Source organism: Accipiter gentilis, chromosome 10, assembly GCF_929443795.1.
Source record: "Accipiter gentilis chromosome 10, bAccGen1.1, whole genome shotgun sequence".
Taxonomy (NCBI): Eukaryota; Metazoa; Chordata; class Aves; order Accipitriformes; family Accipitridae; genus Astur; species Astur gentilis.
The window spans coordinates 32,492,618-32,518,254 of NC_064889.1; the positions used below are offsets into that span (position 1 = coordinate 32,492,618).

General features: G+C 59.8%; 1 protein-coding gene across 3 annotated transcripts; it reads left to right on the forward strand.

The window, feature by feature from the left end:
- Nucleotides 1-275: 275 nt before the first annotated feature.
- On the forward strand, nt 276-25,185 carry RNF157 (ring finger protein 157). Of its 3 annotated transcripts, XM_049813179.1 has the most exons (20): nt 276-515; nt 6,158-6,276; nt 10,724-10,812; nt 11,361-11,507; nt 12,031-12,148; nt 12,263-12,329; nt 12,485-12,528; nt 12,944-12,991; nt 13,273-13,344; nt 13,884-14,043; nt 14,246-14,358; nt 14,715-14,953; nt 15,042-15,150; nt 15,354-15,465; nt 15,900-16,093; nt 16,258-16,323; nt 16,681-16,729; nt 18,268-18,378; nt 22,033-22,073; nt 22,548-25,185. In XM_049813179.1, exons 1-19 carry the CDS (start codon nt 428-430, stop codon nt 22,071-22,073), a joined length of 1,986 nt encoding a protein of 661 aa, XP_049669136.1. In that variant the 5' UTR covers nt 276-427; the 3' UTR covers nt 22,548-25,185. The 3 variants fall into 3 exon arrangements, with proteins under 3 accessions (XP_049669136.1, XP_049669135.1, XP_049669134.1); XM_049813178.1 differs by lacking the exon at nt 22,033-22,073; XM_049813177.1 differs by lacking the exon at nt 18,268-18,378 and having other exon boundaries at nt 320-515.
- Nucleotides 25,186-25,637: the final 452 nt, after the last annotated feature.

Genomic DNA, 25,637 nt, shown 5'->3' on the forward strand with positions numbered 1-25,637 from the left:
ACTGGGTGCTACCGGGGGTGGCAGGTGGGTGGCACTGGGGGCACGCGTGTGCCACCGGAGCGGGGGGGCGGGCAGAGAGAGGCAGATAAACGTCTTCTGAGGGGTGCTCCCGCTGCGCGGGTGGGGGACACCGGGGCAGGGTGAACGCGGGGAGATGGGCAGCGCCTCGTCCCCGTGCCGTGCCGCGGCGGGGCGGGGCGGGGCGGGGCCGGGCGGGGCGGGGCGGGGGAGGCCCCGCCCCGCCCGGCCCCGCATTGGCGCAGCCCCGGCGCTAGCGCGGAGGCGGTGCCGGGCGCGGCGCAGAGCGGAGGATGCTGCGGGCGGGGGCCGCCGCCGCCGCCGCTGCCAGCCCCGGTGCCGGTCCCGGTGCCGGTCCCGGGCGGGAGGGCACCCCCCCGCATCCCGCCCGCTGAGCCCCGGCCCGGCCATGGGGGCTCTGACCAGCCGGCAAAACGCAGGGGTGGAGGAAGTGGATATCCCCGCTAATTCCGTCTACAGATATCCCCCGAAATCCGGTGAGCCCCCGGGGGAGGGGGGGGTCCCGCGTCCCTGTGCCGCCGCTGGCTGCGGGGGGGGTGGGGGGGGAGCGAGTGGGGCAGGGACCGGGCATGACCTTGCTCCGGTCGGGGATGTCCCCTGACCGCACGCAGCTCGGGGGGGGGACACCCTAAAAATATAGGTCTTGGTGCTGGGCGCCCTGGCTCCGTGCGGCGCGGCAGGGATGGGGTACGCCCGAGGGGTGCCCCCTCGCCGGGTGCTCCTTTGCCAGCCAAACCCGGCTCCCAAACTTGGCTGAGTTGATGCGACTTTAATGATATTATTATTATTATTTGTACCCGCGGTCTGCGGCACCAGGCTGGTAAGGCTGGAGCTTGTTTTATGGCCGGGCGCTCCGGTGCTGGCTCCTCGGGAAAAGCCCAGGTTTAAATTCCCGGGAGGATGAGGGAGGCTGGGGTGGGAGGGATTGGAGGGGATCCCTCCTTCCCAGGGCCCTGCCCCATAGCAGCACCCCAGCTTCTGCCATGGGGAGACTTCACCTTCCCCGGCTCCTCGCCCTGCTTCCAGGATGGGTGGTGATGTTTCTCCCGCTCCCCAAGCCGGCCCTGTCTCAAACCTTGTGCGTGACCTTGGAAAATCTGTCCCTTCCCTCCATGCCCCGGTTTTCCCTGCAAAGGGCCAGGCTGAGTGGGTGTCTGGGGGGGCCATGCAGGAGTCACAGTGGGGAGAGGTGATGGAGTCCAGTCCTTGGGTGGGTAGTGCTTCAGAGCCGCAAAAATACCGGTATCGGTGGACGATGCCCAGGAGCACCGTGCGTGTATGCAGGGATTGCCACAGGATCCTTGCGGCATTCAATATTATTAATAGCTAACTATTTTGGTAGTTAATAGGATAAAGTAAACGCTTGGATCGTTAGTGCTGTGACAAATTACTTGCTAATTACAAATAAAGACCTCCTTAGGAAGAATTACAGCTGACACAAAACGTACTCTTGTCCTGAAAAGCTGTGCTTAGCTTTTTTTTTTTAAAATTTTAATATAAAATCGGTTGCACAGCTGGCTGACACATCTGCGGCGATGGGGGTTAACCGGGGCACTGCGGGGTAGAGATGGCCAATCCTCGGCAGCTTGTCCTCCCGCGGGGCTCCCCCAGCTCCCCCTTTTATGCAGTTTCAAAGCCTTTGTCACCCTGATGCCAGGTGAAACTGGACCACCCCATCCGTGGGCTTGCTTTCTGCAGGGGCTGTGGCTCTGTGCATTAAGGGGTTTTGTCTTGGGACTGCTTATTATTTAGGGGCTCTTGAAATATATGAGCATGAAGGGATGGAGGGTGCCAGTACTGTGCCCTGCTCTGGGGGAGCAAGTGCGCTCAGCTGAGCACTTCCAAACTCATCTCAGCTGGCAGAGGATGCCAGGCTGATGCTTAACTCTGGCTTTCAGGGAGAAACCGGGGCTTTCAGGTGTGCTCAGCCAGGCTGGTCCCACTGATGGGGCCTGGGCAGGGCCCAGGGGGATGGTCCCCATACTGGCCAGGGTCCTTGAAGAGAGGGGCAGGAGGTGCTCAAGTGACATGGCCATCTGCAGTGGGACGAGGGCAGGCTGGTGACAGTGGGAGATTAGAGCTGGTTTGCTTTTAATCCGAGAGGGGATTTGCCTTCAGCACTGCCAGCAGCCAAGAGGGAGGCAGGGGAGGACATGCCAGGCAGCGGAGCTGAATCCTCCGTGGCGGCAGCACTTCTCTCACCTCGAATGCTGCCTGGAAACAGCCAGTGGCTTTGGAAACGTGGCCCTGGTGGGGGGTGTGTGTGTGTGTGTGTCTCACTGGACCCTGGGGCATTTCCTTCTCTGCAGACGTGGCTTTGGCTGTTCAGCTGCAGGCTTGCTCAGGATGGCCGGTGCAGCCCGTGGGAATAGGGCAGCTACCTCTTGTCCCAGTTATGTATGTCCCCTTCCCATCCTGGGGGTCCTGTCCCCTCCAGGCAGCATGCAAATGGGATTATTTAAGCCAATAGTTTGAAGCAAAGGCTGGGATTTACTTCAGGGGCTCTAATCTCATGCTGGCAAAGGCGATGGGAGGAAGAGCAAGCAGGGGCTTTTTATGGATCCCACTGCCTGGCTAGCAGGATAACTGTTGGGGCAAGTCCCTGGCTTTCAGTCCCTGTCCCTGGCTGAGGCTGGCACTGAGCTCCTGAGGCACGCAGGAGGTGGGACGGTGAGCGGAGCCCTGGCTGCGAACGGGAGCGAAGGGGGTTAACCAGGCAGTGACACCTCCAGTCCCAGGGGCACAACCCCATGGTGGTCGCACTGCCGTGGCAGGGGGGGCTCCCAGGGCCATGGCAGGTGATGGCTGGCTGATGCAGCAGTGCCACAGCCAGGGTTTGGCTTTGCCTCAGGCTGCCACTGGCTCTGCCCTCTTTAGAGTGCTGGATTAAATAAGCCACAGCGTGCCGGCTCACCGGGTGGTGAAGGGATGACCCCGGGCAGAAGCACCCGTCACCTTTTAATCGGCCCAGGCGGTGCCGTGCCCATTGCAGCACCCTGTGCTGGCACCCACTGCCGCGGGGTGTCCCTGTGCCGGCACCGTGCCATGGCCACCCAGCTGGGATGGCCGCAGTCTGTGCAAAACCCGGCGCTTCCCTCGCCAGGAACGTGTGGATGGGCTGAAAATGAGCTCTTCCATTTTAGCTGCTTTGGAGAGCAGGGCTGTGACCCTGCCGAAACATCCAGGCTCTGACGTACGAGAGCCAGAGGCTGTGTTACCAGAGCCGAGGCAGACTCCAGCCAGGCAGCGATGGCTTTGGGGACGATACAGGACATGTGCCACCGTGTGCCAGAGCCACGGGCGCAGCCACAGCACACACCAGGGTCTGCACCCACGGCGTCCTCACCTGTCTCAGGGCACCTGGGCAAGGTGGCATCCCTGGCACTCATGGAGAAAAGGGGCTGATAGCATCATCGGCACCGCCTGGTGCCAGATATGTCCCGCGTGCTGGTGCCGACAGGCATGCAGGATGCACTTTGTTTGCCAGGAATCTCAGGCAGTTTTGATTTATTCCTCCTTTCCAGCAGCCACTCTGTTCAGCCCCTCCCGCACGCTCACCAGCCCTCTGAAGTTTAAGATCTCATTAAAGCCCAGCGTTCCCTCAGCAATGTGACTGTCCTTGATGGGCTTTCCTTCCCTCAGGGTAGGTGTTGGTTAAGGATTTATAATTAGCTGATAATAAGGTGGCTGTGGCTGGAAAAGCACTTCCCTCCTCTGCCAACCCACCATGCCCATGGGGTCACTGGCACCCAGCGGGGCTGGCACGCTCATGCCAATGCCCCGGGCTTTCCCGTGCTGGTGCTTCTGGGCAGGGTCCGGCACGACTCGAGGCTCTCATTTAATGGCAAAGTTTTTGGAGAACCTTCCCTGGAAGGAAGCACAGGGCCAGTGCTGTCCGCTGCAAAGGGGGACCCAAAGCCCCTGGGCCATGCATGGGGTGCGCTGGGAGCCTGCAGCACCCATGGGTGCTCCCAGCCCGTGGCAGGGAGACTGGGGGTGATGGTAGCATGGTCCTTGCCTGCTCTGCCCATCCTATGGGAGCCCCTAGCACCCACCAAACCACGGCTGGGGCCATCGCAGAGAGCTTGTGCTCCGTTTTCCAGCTTTTCCCCAGTGCTGGGGTAGGTTTTCTGCAGGTTTAAATATAACTTTTTTCCATTCCCTGCTCTCACTCCAAGTCAGTGCCAGGGAAAGGTCCGGACAGCCCCATTCTCCCCTAGCTGTGCCGCTGCGGGCACCTCCGAAGGCACTTTGCTCTTGTTTTTTTGGGTTTTTTTGTGGTTTGTTTTTTTTTTTTTCACGTGGCCGTGTCCTTCCCCAAGGAGCTGCCTATAAATTATGTACGTGGAAAATGGGACCAGAAAGCAGCAGGCATCAATAATTGATGGTTGAGGTTTCCTAACGGGTGCACTGCATCCGGGCATCCCTGTGCAGCGGGGCCTTCGGGTGAAGCTGTATGGCTCTGCTCGTCCCTCGTGGCCCGGTGTTAGATCCCTTCTCCTCCTTCCCTGTGAGCTTTGGGCTCAGTTTTGGTTCTTAAATGCAGCATTAAGGACTGATCCAGCCCTAGGCAGTCGCTGCGTCTGCTGGGAGGTAACTGCAAGCTCTGACTTCAGTTCCCACAAGCAGAGCTGCAGCCCAGGCTTGAGCTCCTTTACCTGTGGACCCCAAAGGTTTAGTGTCAGGGTGTCCCTAGGGGAGCTGTGGATGGCTCTGTGCTGTTGGGTTTGGGGTTTTTGCAAGCTGGACCCTGTCCCTGTGGCCAGTGGGATGCAGGGTGCTGTGTCTGTCCTCTGTCATTGCCTCTCCTGAGTCCTGGTGCTCCTGCTCACCCCTCGCCATCCCTGTTCACCTCCCCGTTCCCTTCCTTTTCCCACCTCAAGAAGTCCCAACCTTCTCGCCCCGGGATCTCGCGGACAAGGAGCAGGCACCAGTCAGCTCCTGGCCAGGTTGAGGGGAAAATCTCTCTTGTAGTTGGGAAGTGCCTGGCCTGGGGGCTGCTCCCAGCCTGGGGGACAGAACGCGCTGGTGTTTTGGCTCCGTGCTTTACTGTGTGAGGGAAGAAGGGACACCGGTCATTGCCTGGTGTTCATCAGGGCAACGTGGAGCACTTTCTGGAGGGGTTGCTGACCTCCTGGAGGGTCTACAGCCCCCCCAAATCCTCCCTCCTGGAGATGAATCCTTCCTAGGGAAGGCTGCAGGCTAAGAACTGACAGAACTCAGTTCAGTTGTGCTTCACCCACCTTCCCGGCGATGGCTGCAGCAAACCCAGGCAGGCATCTGGCTGCAGGCACCCTGCCTTGAATGGCACATGAGGTCCGTTGACGCTGGGCTTTGGGCAGGAGCAACCCTGCCCGTTTTGAGAGCGGCATGCCTGGTCTGTGCTGTCCCTTCCCGGCAGCGTCCGTGGGGGTATAGGAGCCAGCCTGGGACTCCCAGGGCTTTTGGTGCTCTGGCAGGACAGGCTGTGACCGCTGCCTTTCCTGCCTCTTCGGAAAATTAGCTGGTGTTTATGCAAAAGATTAGCACTGCTCTCCTGCTCCGCCGCCCTGGGAGCCATCTCCCCTTCCTGCTCGCAGACCAGGATTTGGCCACCCTTGCCAGCGTGGGAATGGTTGAAGGTCGGGGTGACCTTGGGTGGCTCAGCCTGGGCTGGGGCTCGCAGGGATTTCCCAGGCAGGGAAAGGGGAGCAGACGCTGCGCTCGGGGAGGGGTGCAGCCGAAGCCCCCAGGGTGTGACTCTGCTCCCGTTAAATCCCGCTGCAGGCAGACCCCTGGCCGGGCAGTGCCGTGGGGCTGGACCCCGGCACCGGCCTCTCTCGGCTCAGACTTCGGCCATCGGGGTGGCCAGGCAGGGCCAGGATTGCGGGCAGGGAGAGGGGAGGGCAAGACAGGCAGAAGGCAGCCAGGACGGATCGCTTCTTGTCCGGTCCCCCTTCGCCTCTGCCTGCTTGGGGGCTGGCAGCACGCGAGCTCAACCTGAAAGGCTCCCAGCAGGGTGACCCTCGGGATAAAGCCACCTCTGAGCCACCGATTTGGTGGCTTTGTGCCATTTTATCGCCTGGTTGAAGCCCTGTCCTACCCCTCCGCTCAGGTGGTCTCTGTGGTTTCTTTCCAGGGAGCTACTTTGCCAACCACTTCATCATGGGCGGCGAGAAGTTCGACTCCACGCATCCCGAGGGTTACCTCTTCGGCGAGAACAGCGACCTCAACTTCCTGGGGAACCGGCCCGTTGTGGTGGGCACCGGGGGGAGCGGGGCTGGCGGGGGACACGAGGCCCGGGCATGCCCCTTCCCAAAATGGTGATGACTGTGTGTGTCATGGGGGTGCATGGTATAAGGCTGCTGGCTGTCACCCCCCCAAGGGCAGAGCCAGCCAAGCACACCTGGGGTGCCCCCAGTGGATTCTCTGATGTCTAATATAAGGGTTGGCTACTTGCTGCAGCCCGTACTCCATTGGGGACTAACCCAGGTCTCCTCTCAGCCTTCTGCCCGCATCCACATGCTCCACAGCAACATAATGTTATTGCTATATCTCTCGCCTCGCTGCCCAGCTTGAGTTGCAAGAGGTGAATAGGTTTGCAGGTGGTTGGGAATGGACTGGGCGATTGCGTGACCTCTGCTTTTGGGTGCCGCTCTCTGCAGTACCTGTGTCACGGGTCATCAGATCTGTGCATATTTTCCAACCCGTAAGGGCTGCTTGCAGGCATAAACCTGCTGACTTAAAAACATCAGCTGGTGAAGATGATGGTGAGGGGTAAATGGGCTGATTTAGCCCAACTCCTTTCTTACTCCCTCTCCGAGAGCTGCTTTTCTTCTTGCCTTTCCCAGCTCAGCCAGGAGCCATGTCCCAGCCCAGGTGGCACAGGGTGAGGGACATGCCAGGAACAGCTCTGGTATGGTGCAGGGCAGAGTAGCTTGGACAGGAGCAGGAGAAAGTATTCCCCGAGCTCTAGCAAAAAAAGCAGGGAGTTTGTGGGGGCTGTGGGCTACATCGATGGATTTTGAGGTGCTGGGTGCTGCTGGCTCCAGCTGGTCCTGGGGTACGGGGAAGGCTGGCAGCGGAGAAGGTCCCTGGACCTCATGATCCTGGAGATGTTTTTTCTGCTTTCTGCCTTTGGAAAGGGAGGAAATGAGAGCAGGGTCATCTCCACGGTGGGTTTCACCTGTGGGGGTAAGGTCCCCTGCTCCTCCAGGTGTATCTCAGTGGGGCAGCTCGCCAGCATTGGCCAGAGCTGGGGTGAGAGGGGGTGTCAATTATTTAAAAAAAAAAAAATCCTAGGTGAGGAATTAAAAGGCACCAAAGCTTTTCTGTTGAGTCAAGATAAATTTGCCTGGTGCTAATGGCCCAACTCTCGAATGCTGCCTGCTCTGTGTTGGGCTGGCGAGGCTGCTGCCTTCCTGGTTTGCTTTTCCTCCTTGAAATTGGCTTTGTCAGTGTTTTGGCAGCATCGTACGGTCCTTCAGTGGGGAAGTGCCCAGCCCTGGGCTGTCCCAGAGTGGGAATCCCAGTAGAGCCAAGGGCAGGAGCACCCCTCAAAACCCGTGAGCATTGGTGGGCAAAGCCAGCACCTTTCTGTCCCCTGTGCTTCCCCAGAAAATGAAAAGTCAGCACTTGGGTTCTCTCTCCAGCAGCGAGCACTGAGAAATCCTCTTGATTACAGTAAAAGCCTCTAAACTGCCCAGCGAGCAGTTCCCGAGTCAGACGCCCTGACAGCAGAAGCAGCGGGGAAGGTAAAGGAACAGCTTGGAAACAGCAGAAAGAATTAATACAGCATTGCAAACTAAATTGCATTGCTCCGGCTTAATTACCAACGGCCCTGGGCTGCAGAGCTGTGACTGAGGTACCATCCCCCTGGGGAGTGGGGGGCATTTTGGGGCTGGGCTTTTGGGTCAGGCCAGTTTTGAGGGGTTAAGGAGCACCTGTGTTGTTTCTGGTCCAAGCCTGCATCTGTGCACTGTTTGGGCATCTCCGATGCTGCCTCCAAGACCTGTCCTGATGCTTCTTGGCAGTAATACTTTCACATTCTGGCATGCTGTGAGAGCCCTGGCTGGGCTGGAAACGTCAGAGATGGCCAGTGCTTTTTAGTAGGGGATTTATTTGGGGTTCCTTGGGTGTCAAGGGCCAGGGTCTTGGAAAAATTGCATCCCAAGTCCACTCTGAGACGAGCACCTCAGCTGAACTATTAACAGCACTGCTGCCCTGGGGATGTGCAGAGCACCCAGACTCTCCCCTCCACAGATACGGGATAATCTGGATTTTCCAGTTTGGGACTGGTTCCCAAGGGGCTGGAAAGGGCGTTGCAGGTTTAAGTAGCTGCCACCATGCTGGGACACCTCTGCAGGGGCCAAGGAGTGGAGAAGCTGCTTGCAGCACTTGGAGAGCATGGGCTGTTCTGGGGAAGCTGGGGACTGTTGAAACGTGCCGCTGGGTTTCCCTGCCCACGCAAACCTGCCTCGGTCTGCTTATAGAAAAACCCCAAGAAAGATTTTTGAAGTTGGTGGGGTTTTTTGGTGGGTTTTTCCCCCCCCCCACTTTAACAGAAGCTGGCCTGGACCAAATGTTGCTATAGGTGCATGGACAGTGTTTTTAAATGGGTAACGGTTGCAGTGAGGTGTTTTTCTGATGTTTTTCAGCTTGATTTAAATTGAGGAGATGCAAAAAGTCCTTTAAACAGCCCCTTTCTGATGTGCAAATCCGGCTTGCAAAATCTCATTCAGAAAAAACCCCGACCCCCCAAAAAAAGAGCCCAGATGTGGGTGTGAAAGAGCCCAACCTTGACGGCAAAAGAGTTTTGCAGCAAGAAATTTGCCTGCGGTGCTTCCCCATCCTGCCCAACCCAACGGCCCCCCGCAGGGCTGTGCCCGGGGTCCCAGCTGCCCCTTTCCTCCTCCATCACCCACCCCTGGGTGCTGTGGCGGGAGGGGGCTTGCACCCATGGGTGCTATCCCTGCCGGGGTGAGCTCTGCTGCTTAGCACAGGCTGGTTTGGGTATGGGACGGCAGCGCAAGGTGCAAATGAACAAGATGGGATTGCTTTACTAATTTGAATAGCAGAGGATGTGTTGTGACATAGCATGGCATGTCGTGACATGGCTTGGCTCCAGCCTGGAGGCCTTTTCTCACTTGCTCCCTTCCAGCTGCAAGGGACGATCCTGCAGGTGCCCTGATAATTCTGCAGGTGCCCATTTAGTGCTTGTGACTCCTTAAAAAGCTCATTAACAGCAGATTAATGACTCGGCTGTCCTTTTCCCCTCCCAGAGGGGAGGGAGGGGGTGGCAATTCCAAGGTGCCGTGGATTCATCTTCAGATGAATGGCCTTTTGATGCCACCGGTGGTACCTGAGCCATGGGACACAGCTGGCAGAGGAGGGATGGGGCAGGCCTCTGGTCCTGCGAGCTGTCTCTCCCGTCCCATCCCGCTGAGCCCTGCATGGGTCCCCGGCCAGGGTGGTGGTGGGGACGGGGAGGGTGACGATGGCTTTGGGGACGGGGAGGGTGACGATGGCTTTCCCACGCGAGGGCGCCAGGACATGGGAAATGGGCACCTGGCTACCCGCGGGGCATCCCCAAGTGCCATCTGCTATTCAGTCTTGTCCCCTCAGTATCGGGGTGCAGCAGGCACCTCGCCATCCCCAACACACACACACCCCCCCCCCCATCCAGGCTAGGGACAGCATGGGGGGATGAAGGGACCCAGGCAGCCTGGCTTGGTTACCTATTCCCTCTCCCAAGGCAGCAGTTGAGCCCTTTGGCTCTCGGGAGCATCTGCCATCCCCGATAGCACCTGATGCCCTCCTGGCTCTGGTTGTCCTCTGGCACGCGGTGACAGCTTGCCAACGAGCTGGGCATTAATCCCGGCAAAAACCTCTGTCCCTCCAACATGTGTTTGTGTCGTCCCCCCGGCGGGGCTGATCCCTTCCTGGGGCTCAACCTACCTGAGAGATGGAGAGGGATGGATGAAGGGTCCCTCATCCCTTCCTTGGTGCCCTCGGTCTCCCTTGGGTGGCTGCAGTACCAAGGAGAGGGTGTCCCCTCTCCCCAGCAAGCCCTGTGGTGGCTGCAGGTGGACATGAAGGACAAGGTCACCTTGGAGCTCAACACCTCTCCCTTGTAGCGCTGCTGCCTGCCTGGTGCTGCCCAGCCACCCCGTCGGCTCCCCACTCTGGGCACAGAGCTGAGAGAGACCCTGCCACACAAATCCCATCCATCCTCGGAAGAGAATAGGGATGTTTGTGTCCATTCCTTGGCTGCCAGGCAGGGAGGGAGCTCTGGCCTCCCCCTGCCCAGCCTCATCCAGCAGCTCCATGCTGCATCAGCAGCCTAAAAATACATCGGCAGCCTGCCCTGTGCCCCATGTTCCCCTCGCTCTCCAGGCGAAGGGACAAGGAACAGCCCTTCTCTGCATGGCCCACCCCCCCCCGCCCTGGTGAAACTGTCCCCTGCAAGGGGTTTTGGGCTTGCTCTTTGCAGAGGGATGTCCCTGTCATCGCGCTACCTGGTACCCAAGTGCCAGCGGGAGCTGCAGGTGCTCAGCACCTATCAGCATGTGCAGGCCACCCTGGGTCCCTGCAGACAGGGTGTTGGGTCCAGGCTGGGTCACTGGGGGGGTCCGGGGACAAGGTCCATGGCCGCTGTAATCCCCTCCTCGTGCGTCTGCCTTCACTGGTGTCTCTCTCGTCCTAGTTCCCTTATGCTGCTCCACCTCCTCAGGAACCCGTGAAGACCCTCAGGAGCTTAATCAACATCCGCAAGGACACCCTGCGCCTTGTCAAGTGAGTCCTGTGAGGGGAAGACAGGGCTGGGCACCCCACAGCCATGAGCCACAGGTTTGGCTGGATGCTCCCAGGGGATGCTGAGCATGGGGATGCTCTCATCTCGGCAAAGGCAGATAGAAGGGACAAGCCATTGCTGTCCAAATGTACCCCTTCCCCTCCTGGCACGGGTGAGCTTCCCGCATGCGGGCACTGGCTGCGCTGGCTCCGCTGCGGGATTAAAGGAGCTTAGTGCTGCCTTTGAAGTGCTTTGCTTTTTCTTCCTCCCCCACCTTCCAAAGGCTTTGTTGGAGGGAGGCTGGGGATTGCAGCTGGGACGGGAGGTTTGGGATTACAGCTGAAATCTGCCTGCGGCACTTCTCAGGCTGCAGGCTTGACCTTGGGCATGCGGAGCCCTCCTGGCGTGCCTCAGTTTCCCCTGATGGAGGGGGGCAGTCCCTTTTGGGGCCATTGGTGCCAAGGGCAGCCTCGTGCCAGGGGATCAGTCCTGGGGCACCCTGAGCCGTCCTTGAGGGGTGCCGGTCTCCCAGACCCTCTGTGCTCCCCAGGTGCTCGGAGGAGGTGAAGACCCCAGGAGAAGAAGTTAGCAAAGCCAAGGTGCACTACAACGTGGAGTTCACCTTCGACACTGATGCCCGTGTGGCCATAACCATCTACTACCAGGCGAGCGAGGAGTTTCACAATGGGGTGGCGAGGTGAGGAGCCCCAGCCTGGTGTGTGTCTGTCTCCATGGCCAGGGTGTGGGGCTCTGCTGATGGACATGGAGCCTCTTCTCCCTGGAGCATCACCCCTCCTCAGGGCACAAGGCAGCTGCCAGCAGTGCTGAGGATGGAGGGGGGCTCATCGCCTCCCCTGGGTACCGCTGCCAGGTCCCTGCCAGCCCCCGCTGCCTCCTTCCCCATCCTGCCGTGCTCCCTCTTATTACCTCCAGGTCAGAGCTGAGACCAGGAGGAATCATTGCCCCTCCTGGTCCCCTCCAGCTTGGCTGCAAGTTTGTCCCTCTTCCCGCTCCTCTCCCATGCTGGCTGCCCTGGGGTTATTTTAGCCCCGTGGATTATTTTAGGTCTTGCCTCAGCCCCAAGAGGCATCCAGGAGGGGAGGGGAGGAGTGACCCCCCCCCTTCTATCCCATTTTTCTGGCATCCTGTGAGCTGGGGGGACTGGGAGGAGTGTGGGGACACTTGCAGTGCCCCGACTCTGTCCTCTCTCCACGGGACAGCTACATCCCCAGGGACAACAGCCTGCAGTCGGAGACGGTGCACTACAAGCGGGGGGTGTGCCAGCAGTTCTGCGTGCCCTCCCACACCGTCGATCCCTCCGAGTGGAGCGAGGAGGAGGTGGGTCCCACTGGACTGCGGCATCGACCGCAGGGTCGGGTACAGTTACGGATGCGGGATGAAGCCTCCATCGCTGCTCCATCTCACCAAGCCTCTCCTCCTGTCTCTCTCCAGCTGGGCTTCGACCTGGACCGGGAGGTGTACCCCATGGTGGTGCACGCGGTGGTGGATGAAGGAGAGGGTGAGGAGGGGGTTCCTTGCTGGGTTGGGCTTGCCCAGTTGCTGGCACCGTGGTGCCAGCCCTTGTACCAACCAGGCAGAGCCTCCTGCTTCTCCTTGCTGCTGCCAAGGCTCTGCCCGTCCCCTGAGCCCTGCCTGTCCCTTTGTGTTTTGCAGAGCACACCGGGCACTGCCACGTGCTGCTGGCCACCTTTGAGAAGGTAAGTGCCAAGCTGGGGCTGTCCTCTGCCTCCTGCCCCATTGCCCACCCGGTGCGAGAGAGCCTGGAGAAATCTCACGGGGCTTGGGATGGTGCTGCTGGGCTGGGGCTATTTTGGGGCTGCTTCTGAAATTCTGGGAATATTCCCCAAATCCTTGATTTTAAGCACCCACTTTTGAGGCCTTTGGTCTCAGCTCCATCTTCTTTGCCCCAACAAGTCTCCAGCCTTGTGATGTGTGTGACATCCTACACCTGCCTGGTACCGAGGTGTCAGGAAAAAAACAGAATTGCTGCAAAATGGGCTGGTTGGGAGTGAGGTGGGAGCAGTGACAGCTACAGGGTGGGTGGGTGCTCGAGCACGGTGGTCCCTGGGGTGCTCAGCCCCGGTGCCCACCCATGTGCTTTCCTCCCTCTAGCACAGCGACGGCACCTTCTGTGTGAAGCCCCTCAAGCAGAAGCAAGTGGTGAGTGTCCAGGTGTCTCCAAGGAGGTGGCAGCTACTGCCCTGCACACCCCTGAGGGGGGAAGGTGGCGAGGGGCTTTTGGGGAGCAGCCTACCCCTGCCCTGCTCCTGCCTCCCAGGGAGCTTGGGGATCACCGGCAATTTCAAGGCTGTTGATGCAAAGAGAAACCACAGATGTTGGGGCAAGGAGGGCTGGCGGGGGGGGGGGGGGGGGGGGGCAGGAGCTGTGGCAGCTGGGGGGGCTGTGTGTCTGCTCCTCACCCCTTCCCCACGGGGTTGCAGGTGGATGGCGTGAGCTACCTTCTGCAGGAGATCTATGGCATTGAGAACAAGTACAACACGCAGGACTCCAAGGTGTGTGCCTCCATCCTGCAGGTGTCCCCTCATCCCCTCGCTCCTTTCCCTAGCACTGGTTCAGCAGCTAAAACACACGCGGGGCAAGAGTTTGCAGCGTGGCACGGAGCTGCCTGGGACAGGGCAGGTGTTTTGTGTTGGCATTGAAGCTGCTGGAGGCAGAAAGCTGAAGGATTGAGCCTTTTCCCCCCATCCTTTGTGGTCCCTTGGGAGGGTGGTGGCTGGATCTTGCTGGCTTAGGAGGGGACTGTGGGGCTCAAAGCATGGGATGTGCCCTCCCCCCTGCTATATATATATGTGTAAAAGTTGGGGTGAAGGATGCATCCCTCTGTGGGGTGCCTGATGCCTCTGGCCCCATCTCCCAGCCTCCAGGAGGGGAGGGATAAGGTCCCAGGGTTGTGTTTCAAGAGCAGGGACACAGGCAGGACCCCGCAGTGAGCTCTCAGGGCATCCAGCTGGTATTTTTAGGGCACCTACCCTCATGCTACATGGGCTGGGGACCTCGAGGCCAAGCGGTTCCCATCTCTCCCATGGGGCAGGTGGCCGAGGATGAGGTGAGTGATAACAGCGCCGAGTGCGTCGTCTGCCTCTCGGACGTCCGCGACACCCTCATCCTGCCCTGCCGCCACCTCTGCCTCTGCAATACCTGCGCCGACACCCTGCGCTACCAGGCCAACAACTGCCCCATCTGCAGGCTGCGTAAGGGCTGGGGGAGCTGGCATCTCTGGGAGGGGGCTGGCATCTCCCATCCTTGGGTTTTTGAGTCCCTCCAGCCCCACATGCAGCGATGCTCTGCAGTGTGGGGATGCCCCTCCTGGGAAATGGGATGGCATTTTGGGGGAGGTGTCTGTCTCCCTTTGGTGCCCAGTTTTCACCCTGCCCTTCGTTCCCGCTGCTGCAGCTTTCCGAGCCTTGCTTCAAATCCGAGCCATGAGGAAAAAGCTGGGTCCCCTCTCACCCACCAGCTTCAACCCCATCATCGCCTCGCAGACCTCTGACTCCGAGGAGCACTCGGTCAGTGCCTGGCTGAGCCCGGCCCCCCTGGGCGGCTGTGAGACCCTGGCCCCCTCCTGGCTGGGGAGGTTTGGGGATGCATGTGCTTCCTGGGGCCAGGCTTTATTTATTTAATGCAAATTGATCTTGCAAAAAAAAAAAAAAAAAAAAAAAAAAAGGCAAGTTCAATATTGCAAAAAAAGGGCTTTCAGTTGGGTGGAAAGATGGCAGATTTGGGGCTTGCATTTGTGCAGGTAGTTTGTCCATTCTCTGGGGTTTGGCTTCTCACTGGGGCATCCCACTCCTGCTGGGAGCAGGGATGGGGGCAGTGAAATGGCCCAGGGGGGACACTCACCCTGTCTCCCCCCTCTCCCCAGTCCTCGGAGAACATTCCCCCAGGCTACGAGGTGGTGTCCCTGCTGGAGGCCCTCAACGGGCCGCTGACACCCTCGCCAGCCGCCCTGCCACTGCGTGCGCTGGGGGACCCCCCGGGCGCGGGGACCCTGCCCTCGTATGGCAGCGATGGTCCCATGCCCCCCCTGCGAGCCCTCTCGCCCCTCGAGCGTCTTCCTGACTGTGGACCCCCAGGGCTCAAGCTGAAGAAGAGCCTCTCCAAGTGAGTACTGGGGTGGAGGTGGGGGTCCAGAGGGGTTCAGAGGGTTGTGAGCGGGGGTGAACCCCTCTGCTTTACCCGCTCCGGGCAGGTCCATCTCACAGAACTCCTCCATCCTGCCCGAAGAGGAGGATGAGAAGTCGTGCACCGAGTCGGAGCTGAGGGTCTCCAGGAGGAGATCCCCTGCCCGGCGTGAGGAGGTGAGCACTCTCCGAAACATGCTGGTGATGAGCTGAGGCACTGGGTGGGGTGGCAGCAGGTTTGGGGGAGGCTTGGGACCGGAGGGTCTGGCTGGAGTTTGCCCCTCTTGGCTCTTCCTCTGTCCATAAAGGATGCCCAGGGGAGATGGATCCACCCCTTCTGAATATCCCTATCTTGTCCTCCCCACGCATGCTTCTTCCAGGAATGTGGTGCGACGCCGGAGAGTGAAAACCTCACCCTGTCATCGTCAGGAGCCATCGACCAGTCCTCATGCACCGGGACCCCCCTCTCTTCCACCATCTCATCCCCAGAAGGTACGGCACGGCGGTGCTCGCAGGTGTTGGCAAGGCAGGAGGGCGGCATCACGGTCTTGGGTCTGTCCCGCTGTGGGGGCATGTGGAGTGGGTTTGCGTGGCCCCTTCCTACCCTGCCGCGGACATTGCATGAAACCCCAGGGTGTCACCTCTGCTTTGTCACCAGTAGACCTGAAGATGGAGGCGGGGGCATGGGGGCACCGATTGCCCCTGCTTCATCACCCCATAGACCCAGAGATGGGGGGCTGCGGGCCCTGGGGACCCGCTGCTGGCAACTTTCCACCCATCACGCCTCCACGGCATGCAGCAGGTCCTCGTTCCTTGCCCCACTCTTCCTCATTAGCCCCCTTTTCAGTTAGCTGCTGCTGTGCTGTGACTCGCACCTGTGGGCTGGGGGGGTCCAGTGGCCCCGCTCAGCCCCTGCTCTCCCCCAGAACCCGTCAGCAGCAGCCTGGCTCAGTCCGTCATGTCCATGGCCTCCTCTCAGAGCCAGCACTCCCAGCTCAGCACTGACACTGTGTCCTCCATGTCCGGCTCCTACATTGCTCCTGGCACAGAGGAGGAGGAGGAGGAGGGGGACATGCTTCCCTCGCCTGCAGCCGCCAGCGCCACAGCATCTGATGGAGAGGTAGGGGCTGGGGGGGGTTGTTGACAGTGCCCATCGCCCCCACGTTCGAGAGATTCCCCATGGGATGTAACTTCTCCTCCAAACTCACCGGCACCAGACTTTTTTTTTCTTTTTTTTTTTTTTTTTTCTTCCCCCCCCCCATCTTTCCCACCTTCTTCCCACAGTCGACGCCTGTGGAGTCCCCAGATATAAACTTCATCAGCATCTCGGCTGAGGAGCGTGATGCCGAGGTAACCGTAACCGCCCCACGCAGGGCTGGGAGATGTGGTGCCACCCAGAACAGTGGGGGGACCCTGGACATGCCCAGCTCCGGGTGCCCACGGAGGGGGAAACTGGGCAGCTGGCACCGCATTCCCTTGGGGCTGGGCTGGGGAAGGGGCTGTCCACGCATCCGTGTCCCTGCAGGGCTGCCCTGGAGATGGATGGGGCAGTCAGTGGGGCTGTCCCCTATCCAGGATCATCTTCCTGGTCTATGGAAACCCCCAGGGCCAGGGACATTCCCCCAAAGAGACCCAGGGACAGACCCCGGCATGGTGCCAGGACCCTGCGGGGCTGCTAACGCTCGCTGCCTCTCGTCTGTGCCGCAGGGCAATGACGTGTTGGAGGATGAGGACGCCTCTCCCACGCAGGAAGATGGTAAAAGGCCCGGGTCGTTGTTGTCCCCTTGCTTTCAAATTCGGTGTCACCGGTGGGCAGCCGAGTGAGTGGCAGATGCTGTGCTGGCCCCAGCTCCCCTGCCTGCTGGCTGCCATCGGGGAGAGCCCTGGGTGACTCTGGGCACCGGGGCTGGGAAAGCATCTGTCACAGCAGGGCCACCCATGGGTGGATTGAACACCAGTGGGTGGGGGGAAGCCAGCCGGCCACGGGGACCCCGGTGAGCGTGGCGTGGGGCGCGGAGCAGGCGACAGCTGGAGCGCGGGGTCCAATGGTGTTTCCAACCGGCTAAGTGGGAAAGAGGCTTCTCCGTGTTTTTCCCCTCACCCAGAAGGTCTTTCCTCACACCTCTGAAAGCCACCCCCTTAGGGACCCCTGTCTGGGCTGGTTCCCGTAGGAAGGGGCTGCAAAACTGTTCCCTTTGGGATGCTTTCCTAATTTTTTTTGGCCAGTCCTCAATGTGCTTTCACGAGCCAACATGTGCGCATTGAGGGCTCTTCTTGCTTCCTCCCTTGCACTCAAACAGCCAAGAAAAGACATGGTCATCCTCGTGCCATCGGCCACTAGCCACCTTGGATTTCTTTTGGGTGATAGGGAGGCCACCAATGTGTCCCCTCCCACGTTTGCAAGTCTCTGGTTAGCAAAAATATGTCAAAACTGTTCCCCCGTCCAACCTGGACACTGAGCCAAGCTGGAAAGCAGGAACACCCATTCCCAAAACGTGGCCTCTGCCCTGCAGGGAGGCTCTTGCTGATGGAGAGACTCAAATATAACAACTAGGGATCAGCTGGGGGCTGTGGTGGACACCCATGGGCATCCCAACAACTTTGGGAGCAGGACGGCCTTTCTCCTTAGTACACAGTCCTGTGCCCGTTCTCAGCAGGGCTCCTGGATTATTTGGGAACATCCCTCCTGAGGTTTAGTTGCCTGTATCCAATGGATGCAGGTCAGAACTTGGGGGCTGATCTCTCGTACAGGTGATGCTAAGAAGCAGTTACCTCCCTCAGCCCCGAAAGCCTCCATCCCCCCCGCAAAGCTTGGCTACGGCTTCTTTTGCCCCACGCATCCAGTTGCTGCCTCCTCCCGGCATCCCTGCAGCTCCCATGCACGCGCTGATGGTGCTGGAGAGGCTCCGGTGGGAGGTGACGGGTGCCACCGTGGCCCGGCTCTACTGACCGGGGAGCACTTGGCCATGCCGGGGGAAGGTTTGGTTCAACCCTGGGCAGGCGGGGGGGGGAGCAGGTTCACGTGTGCCGGTGCCCATTGCTGCATCGTTGCTGTTTTGCTGCCCTCTGATGTGGTCAGTGCAAGGAAAGGAGCAGCTTGGACCATGCCCAGGCGTTATTGTCCACTCTTCACCCACTCCCATCTAGATGCATCATTTTTATCTTTTTTTTTTTTTTTGAAAGAGGGTGGGGAGGGGAGAGGAAAAGACCCAGAAACCCACACCCCACCGCTAAAAAGGCAACAGCAAGCCCCAGCGCCGAGCCGTGGCGTTAACTGCCTTAACTCCCTTCCAGGCCCGAGGACAGGCGCTTTCCTCGGTCTGAGGTGTGACAATAACAATGACTTGGGCATCGCACACGTGAAAGCGCTGGACAATAAACTGTGCTCTGAGGCCTGCTTACCTGGTGAGTGGCCGTCTGCTGAACATGAACTTGGGTTGGGGGGGACAGTTCCACTCTTCCCTGCATCACCTCAGCCCTTTGTATCCATCCCTCCTCTCCCACTACCACCACCGTCATCCCCACCACCACCATCCCCACCAGGTTGTCCTCACTGCACCCCACCACCCGTCCTGCCTCGGGGCTGAGCACCAGGCACGTCACCACCCAGCAGCCGTAGGTCAGGGTGACTTGGCCGGGGGGCTTCTGGCACCCTGGGGGGCACCAGCCCTCCCTGTGGAGGCGGTTGTGTGGCACAACTGTAGCCTGGTCCAGACTCGTGGTGGGTGCAGCAGTATTTTGGGTTGGGATGTGATCCACAGCCAGTCCAGCCTTACTGCAGGGGTTGCCTGCCTCCCCCTCCTCTTCCTCTAAGGATGGGGAGATGGGGCACGTCAGGTCAGGGTGTCCTTCTGCAGACCCCCAAACTTCATCCCTCTTTCCCATTTCTTCATGCTTTCTCTCCCACCCTCCTTCCATTTCTGTTTCCTCCTGCCCTATCTCCATCCCTTTTTTTCTCTTCTTCCTCCCTCCCAGGCTCCTCCGTCTGCGTGAAAGTTCATGTTCGCTCTGTGCCAACACGGTTTTCTCAACCCACGCTTGTGTCCCCTCACTCTCTAGAGTTGCCCAAAGGTGACAAATGTATTGGTGACCCCAGTCCCTGTGCAGGCCAAGGGGGCAGTGGCCTGGGGACCCTCTGCCCAGTGCTGCAAGCTCCTCTTTGTCAGCCTTTGGGGGAGGAAATGGGGCAAAAAGCCAAGATGAAGCCCTCTGAGGGTCTAGGTCTCCATCAATACATTTGTGGACAAGCTGAAAGCAACTCTGCCCCTTCCTTGCCCCGTTGGCTAAATTTGTGGCAGGTTCCAGACCCGCAGTGGGTGCTGGAGAGCTAAGAGGGTGGGTGAAACCCACTGGAGGGAGGGGAAATCCTTTCTTTCTCCTCTTTTCCTCTGGGAAAGCTTCCTGTCCTGCTGCCTCACGTGTTCCTGGTGGTTTCTGTGCTGGAGAAACATTGTTGAGGCTCTTGGGGAGGAATGCCTGCCACAAATGCCCCGTGTCCCCCCCATCACCCTCTGGCAGCAGCTGGCTGAGCCCTGCTGGCCCGGGGGGACTGGGGAGGGGGCTGAGGGGGTCCCAGCAGCTCCCCTGCCTTTGCTGGGGGTCCTGGCAAAGCATCCCCTGGCTGTGGTGCCAGCCAAAGCCATCCCTGACCCTATTCCCCTTGGTTGTGCCGGGGAGAGGATGAGGAAGGGGGAGCTTTGCAGCCCAAACGGCCCTGGCACAGGGTCAAATTCTTGCTGTGCTGCAAGGACTGCAATGGCCTCGTCCCCTGCCTGGGCTGGGGTGCAGAATCTGGCCTTTGGGCTGAGCCCAGCCAAGGATGTGCTCTCCATCCTTTGGCCACCACGTCTGTCCGTGCATCCAGCGGCTGCGCTGCTTGGAGCCCTCGGCAGGGAGCCGTGCTGCCGCCCGCATGAGAGGGGCGATCTAGCCTCAGCACTTGCTGGGAAAAGTTGGGGGGCTGCCGCTCGCACTGGGGCTGGGGGCGGAGGAGTGCAGAGTGGGGGCTTCAGGGCTGCCCGTGGTCCCCTGGGGATGGCAGAGGGGCCAAAAGGAGTAACTCCAGGGATGCAGAGCTCTGCCCTAAATGGGTTGGAGGAAGGTTGCCCTGGGGTCCTGGGAAGAGCTCGGCGGGCCGGGGCAGTGAAGGGGAGCAGCTGCCCACAGGGCTGTAATGGCTGGTTAGTCGTTTGGTATTTTGCAACGTTAATTTTGTTCATTAGACTCAGAGTAGCTCCTTCCTTCCCCAGCCCTGTCTGCTCCCCGTCAGCAGCCACTCGCTATCAGGACTCGGCTGCTTTGCGACGGAGACAATTTGAGGCATGATTTAATACTGGTGGTGCTGGATTGCAATCGCAGAGCTGGTTTGCATGCACCGAAAAAGTCCTTTTTGGCAGAGGTTTCTTGCAGGTCTGGATGTATCAGCATCCACGGGGCTGGCAAGAACAGCGTGGACTTTTATTTTGGGGCCAGGTGCTGTTTTCTTGAAAGCTTGAAAGAAAATCACCTTGACCAGAGATTACGTTATTATTATTATTATTCCTCCCTCAATTTCTCTCGTGGGGAGGTTTTGCTGTGATCAGACCTATGGGTTGGATTTTGCCCTCTCTGTAATGGATGAAGGCACGGGACGTGGTTCCTCAAAGCAGAAAGGTTTGCTCATCCCTAGTGCTGTTGTGAAATCTCTGCAGATTTCAATCTGGTGGGAAAGGGCTTTGGGAGGAGTTGAAAGGTTGCATCCTAGGGATTTTAGGACACAAGGTTTAAAAAAAACCCAGATCTGTGTCCTCAAGGGGATCCTGCCAAGCTCTGGGGTGTGCAGTGGGTTGCAGGGGCTGTCCCTGGGGCTCAGAGCATCCTCTGGCTGCAGCCACAGCCTCTGCTAGGGACAGGGTGGCATTGGAAAGAGAAACTGGGGAAAGGTGCCTGCCGAAAAGGCTGGCAACAAGGTGGGGAGGATTGGGGAGCTGCTTCCTCGGAGGCAGTAGAAGACCTGAAATCCCCTGAGGGCTTTTGCTGGTTTAAACCTGCGGATGATCTGAGCTGTAAGCGATATCGCAGCGGGCTGGGCGAGCTGGTTGGGTTTTGCCAAGATGCTCTTTGGGAGCCGGTCTGCCCAGGGCAGGTCTGACAGGGGGGAGCCCCCTCCTGCAGCCCAAGGGGAGAAGAGGCCGATGGGCACAGGGCCAGGTCCCTGCTGTGGGGCTGGACTGTGTCCTGCTGTCCCCGGCCCCGCTCCTCGGCAGCCTCCCAAGGGCTTGCTGAGCTGAGCTGGGTCTCTGCACCGGAGCACTGCAGTGACTTATGCAATATCAAGCTCTTAATGGGATTTTGGTGTGCCTGTGTATAGGTGCGTGTGTGTATGTGTGGTCCTGTTTAATTCTTCATTCCCTCCGGGATCTGCAGACTTAACGTGCCTCGCTCTCCAGCCTGAGCTCACCATGAAAAGCCAGTCGAAAAGGCAGCTGTCACCTCCCATAAATCAGCAGGCAGTGGGTTTTTGTTGCTCCCTCTCTGAGGAAGCCTCAGCACTTGCCCTTGGCCTTGGGGTGCCCTTGCATGGTCCCCCTGGCTCCGAGCTGGCCCCACATCTGGGCATGGGGCTTAACCTCACTGGTGGGAGCAGTCACCCTGTTTTAGGGGTGCACCCCCTTCCTAAGGGCACCACGTAGCCTCTGATCATTTGGGTGGCGGGACGCAAGCCATGGGCAGGCAGGTCCTCAGCTCTGCCCATCGCCCTGCCCCAACTGGAGGGTGCTGCCTGAACCGGGAGCCTGCAGCCGGAGAGGAGGCGTGTGGGGGACCTGGCTCCCCCCGTGCCACAAGCATGCCCATCCCTCGGTTGTCCTCGGTACGAAACCCCGGGGGGCACCACGCATGACGGCCCCTTCACGCCGTGCCCGGCGGCGGCGGCTCCCCCTCCTCATCCCAGACCCGTTCGCTGGCGGCGAGCTCCCCCGTCCCCCTGCGGTCGCCCCGTTTGCTCGCTCGGGTGCATGCCCCCGTGCCGCCTCTGCTCCCACCTTCACCATGTGCCTTCTGGTCTCTCTTGCCACGCAGCCGCCGTGCCGGACTCCTGCCCCATTAACATTGAGGAATAGGTATGAGACCCCCAGAGCCTGTGCCTGCCTCGCGCCCCATCACCCAGGGGGGGTTGGTGCTGGGTTGGCACCCCTCACCCCGGCATTGCTGGCGGTCCCCTCGCTATCCTGGCCAGGGTGACATCCCTTAGTGCCTAACCTGCAGCCCCCACGGGCATCTGTATGTGCCCTCTTGCTGGGCACGGTGGGGGGCAGAGGCAGCTCCCTTCCATTTGTCTTATTAAAACCCGGCCACGGTGCACGGTGCTTCCCATTTGCCCCTCGGCATTCCTGATAAATTGGGGGTTTAAGGGGCTCCCTCAGCCTGGAAAGGTAAGTGCAGGTGCTCACCAGCCCTCACTGCAGCCAAAACCAAAGGGGGGGCTGGGGAGGTGGGTGTTATCTGGGGAGACTAAACTGCATCCCCCATGGAAAGATGAGCCAAACGTGCCAGTGGGCTTTGGGAGCTCCTAAACCCCCGTTTTCTCCCCCCAGGCCCGGAGGCAGCCAACAACAACGTGTGGCCGCAGCAGGCACCCTAGCCCCGCTGGCCCCCCAGCACCCAAGACCTGGAGCAGGCAGCGGCCGCCCTGCCCATGTGAGGGCTGAGCCTCGGCGGGGGCGCGCACCCCCACCCCCCCCCTCTGCCCGGAGGGACCCTGGTGTCCGGGCACCATGGGCATCACCACCTCCACCCCTCGCCTGTAGCAGGACTGATTTTCGAAAGAAAAGATGGTAACCTCAACTCTTCCTCCTTGGCCCCCCTGTGCAGAGGGGGGCTGAGAGCCACATCACTTCGGAGCGCCCCATCAGCACCTTCCCATCTTCCAGCCCTGATGGGGACAGGCTGGGGTCCCCTCCTGCCCCCGGCCATCTCATACCCCCGAGCTCCTCTCCTCCAGCATGCGGAGCAGATGGGACGGGGTCACCCCACAAAGGGGGTCCTGGGACGAGGCCGGAGGGGGATGATGGGAGTAGGGTGCCCAGGGGTACGGGTTAAGGACGAGTGTTGGCATTGGCGTACTCGGTGCATGAGCCGGTGACCTTCATGGGGGGGCTGGCTGCCCTCTCAACTTTGCTGGCCCGTGCCCCTGCCATGCCATGGGATGTCCCCATAATGCACTGGCGGTGATTGTGCCCCCCCTAGCTCCCCCTCCCTCTGCTCTCCTCCTGGGTAGCATGTGGGCTCTTGGGTCGGGCCCACGAGGTTGTTTTTCCCCAGGGGATGGAGCAGGGTGGCAGGGGTGGGCAGGGGACCTGGTACCCCCCCGGTCACCAGCTCCCAGGGCATCGCTAATTTAACCTCACTGTCTTCCGCCCCGCTGTGAGCTCGGGGCTTGGGGCTGTGCCCTCTCTCTGGAACAAGTGCCAAAAGTGTCACACACCCCCCCCCCCGTCCCACCCGTCCTGCCCCCTCCATCGCACTTTGTAGCAGGGGGTGGATGAGGGTGGGGGAGCTGCCCCTCACCCCTCCATCCCCACTCCTCCATCCCCATCCCTCTGGCCAGCACTGGGCTGACAGTATAAGTGGGTTTTGCTCCGGGGGACAGGCACACAGGGACACCAGTGGGATAGGGATGCAGCCACAGACCTCGGGGACCTGATGGGGCTATGCCAGGCTCCACCCTGGAGAGCATCAGGGACAGTCAGAAGCCACTTTGAGGAGCATCAGACCCAGCATCCCAATCTAGCGAGCTCTGGAGCTGTTTGGGCCAGCCCAGGGAGGGGAGGCTGAGCCCCCACTTTTCCCCCACTTGGTTTTCTCAGTAGCACGAGCTGGGGGAGATCCCCCGATGCAGACATGATAGCAAAGCCCACCTTCTTGCGGGAGAAAAATATGTTTCAGAGCTATGTTAGGACAGAGATGTTCATGCAGTGAAAGCAACGTCCTGCAGCAGCCGCGGGGTGTGAGCGGGGTGCAGGTCCCCACCGCCCATCCCTGCGGCAGGGCATGGGGTGTGATGGCCATGGCTTCTAAAGGGGGATAAAGCCCTTTTTGGAGCCGGGCAATGTTTTCTCTGCCTGGCTCATAGCTGGGGCCACGGTAGCTGCTTGCTCCATGGTCCCAGTATGGGTCCTGCTGGAGCAGGGGGTTGGTGTTGGCCATCCCGCTGCTCCCTCCTCTGGGCTCCCTCCACCCTGCTGTGTCTCCCATCGGCTCAATAGCTCCCAAACTTCTTCTCGGGAACCTGGGGCTGGGCACATGATGTGGGGTGACATCTCCGAACTGCCATCCCATGGGATGGCAGCTGTTAACAGCAGAGAGGGCTGGAGCAGCAGGGGGACAAGCCTTGTGCCCCATTCGGGGACACACTGCCATGGTGGGGCAACCCACAGGTTTAGGTGTCCCAGTCCTGAGGAGCCAGCAGTGCCACACGGGGCACAGGGAGAGCTTTGGGGGTTCACTGTCATGCTGAGCTGAGAAAACCAGGGGGGCTGCAGGAGGCCAGGTGCTCCCCCACCCTCCAGCATGGGCAGGGGAGGGAAAATTGAATTGATGCTCCAAGGGTGGTTTGTCTACCAAAGCTCAACCTTCCTTGCAGTTTCGAAGGGGACAAGAGCTCTCCAGGCCTGGCCGGGCACCATGGTGTATGGCTGTGAAGGTGCTCGTGGCTGCCGGCAGGTCAGAGCAGAACAGGCAGGTCCTTGCTCAGGAGGGTCTCAGGAGGTGACCAGGAGGGTTTTTCTAGCTGCTCTAAGCTGTGTGTCCCCAAGACTGCAGGAGCAGCCAGGCGAGCTCGTGGGGTGGCTGCAGACCAGGGCTGCGGCTGCCAGCGAGCACAAGGCAATAAAGAGGAGCTGGGAGGATGCTGCAGCCAAGCAGCATGCTGCTGCCGTGGTGTGAGCAAAGAAATGAGCATCCTCTGCCATGGCGCAGGAAAGACAGGATTTTGGCATGGGTGGCACCAGCGCCGTCCTCGGCCACCCAGAAGGGACGAGGGGTGGGCAGGAGCCTCCAGTGCTGGCAGTGTGGGGTGAAAGGCAACAGCCCCTTGTCTTACAGGGCAGCCCCTTGTTCCAGTGATCCGCCTGTCAGGGATTTAAGGAAGGAAACCAGATTGCTGCTTACGACTTTGCTTTGAGCATGTTTTGGATTTTAAGAGTATGTTTAATAAAGGGTATCTTATGTCGATGAAGTGTCCAGAGTTGTTTTGTGGTTACAAGGCGAGGGCAGTCGGGGTCTTGGGGGCTCAGTGGGTGGAAACCCTTTTTGGCTGGGAGCAGTCAACCACCTGTCACCCAGGCACCTCCCCAAAACCAGCTCAGCTGCTTCAAATCTGCTAAAACACTTCCCAAGGTCCCTTCCAACCTGCATTACCTAACCATCCTAAATCCTGCCTCCTCTGAGCCCTGCCAGGATGGAGAAGGTGTGAATGCAAAACCTCTGCAGGAAGAGTCTGGCCTGGGGTAACAGCACCTTCCTGGCGTGGGGTGCAGGCAGATGGCACAGGCTCCGTGGGCGCTGGCACTGCTGGGATGGATGAGGACACCCAGAGGGGACTTTTCCTGGAGGAGGAGAGGAGCATTAAGGAACTGGGTGCTCATGCAGGAGAAATCCCTCCAGCGCTGGGGAAGAAAACTCAT

Coding starts and splice junctions, on each gene's coding strand:
- RNF157 (XM_049813178.1), top strand. CDS start 428: ATGGGGGCTCTGACCAGCCGGCAAAACGCAGGGGTGGAGGAAGTGGAT. Junction 12,149..12,262: donor CCGAGTGGAGCGAGGAGGAG/GTGGGTCCCACT, acceptor GTCTCTCTCCAG/CTGGGCTTCGACCTGGACCG. Junction 16,730..18,267: donor CTCTCCCACGCAGGAAGATG/GTAAAAGGCCCG, acceptor ACTCCCTTCCAG/GCCCGAGGACAGGCGCTTTC.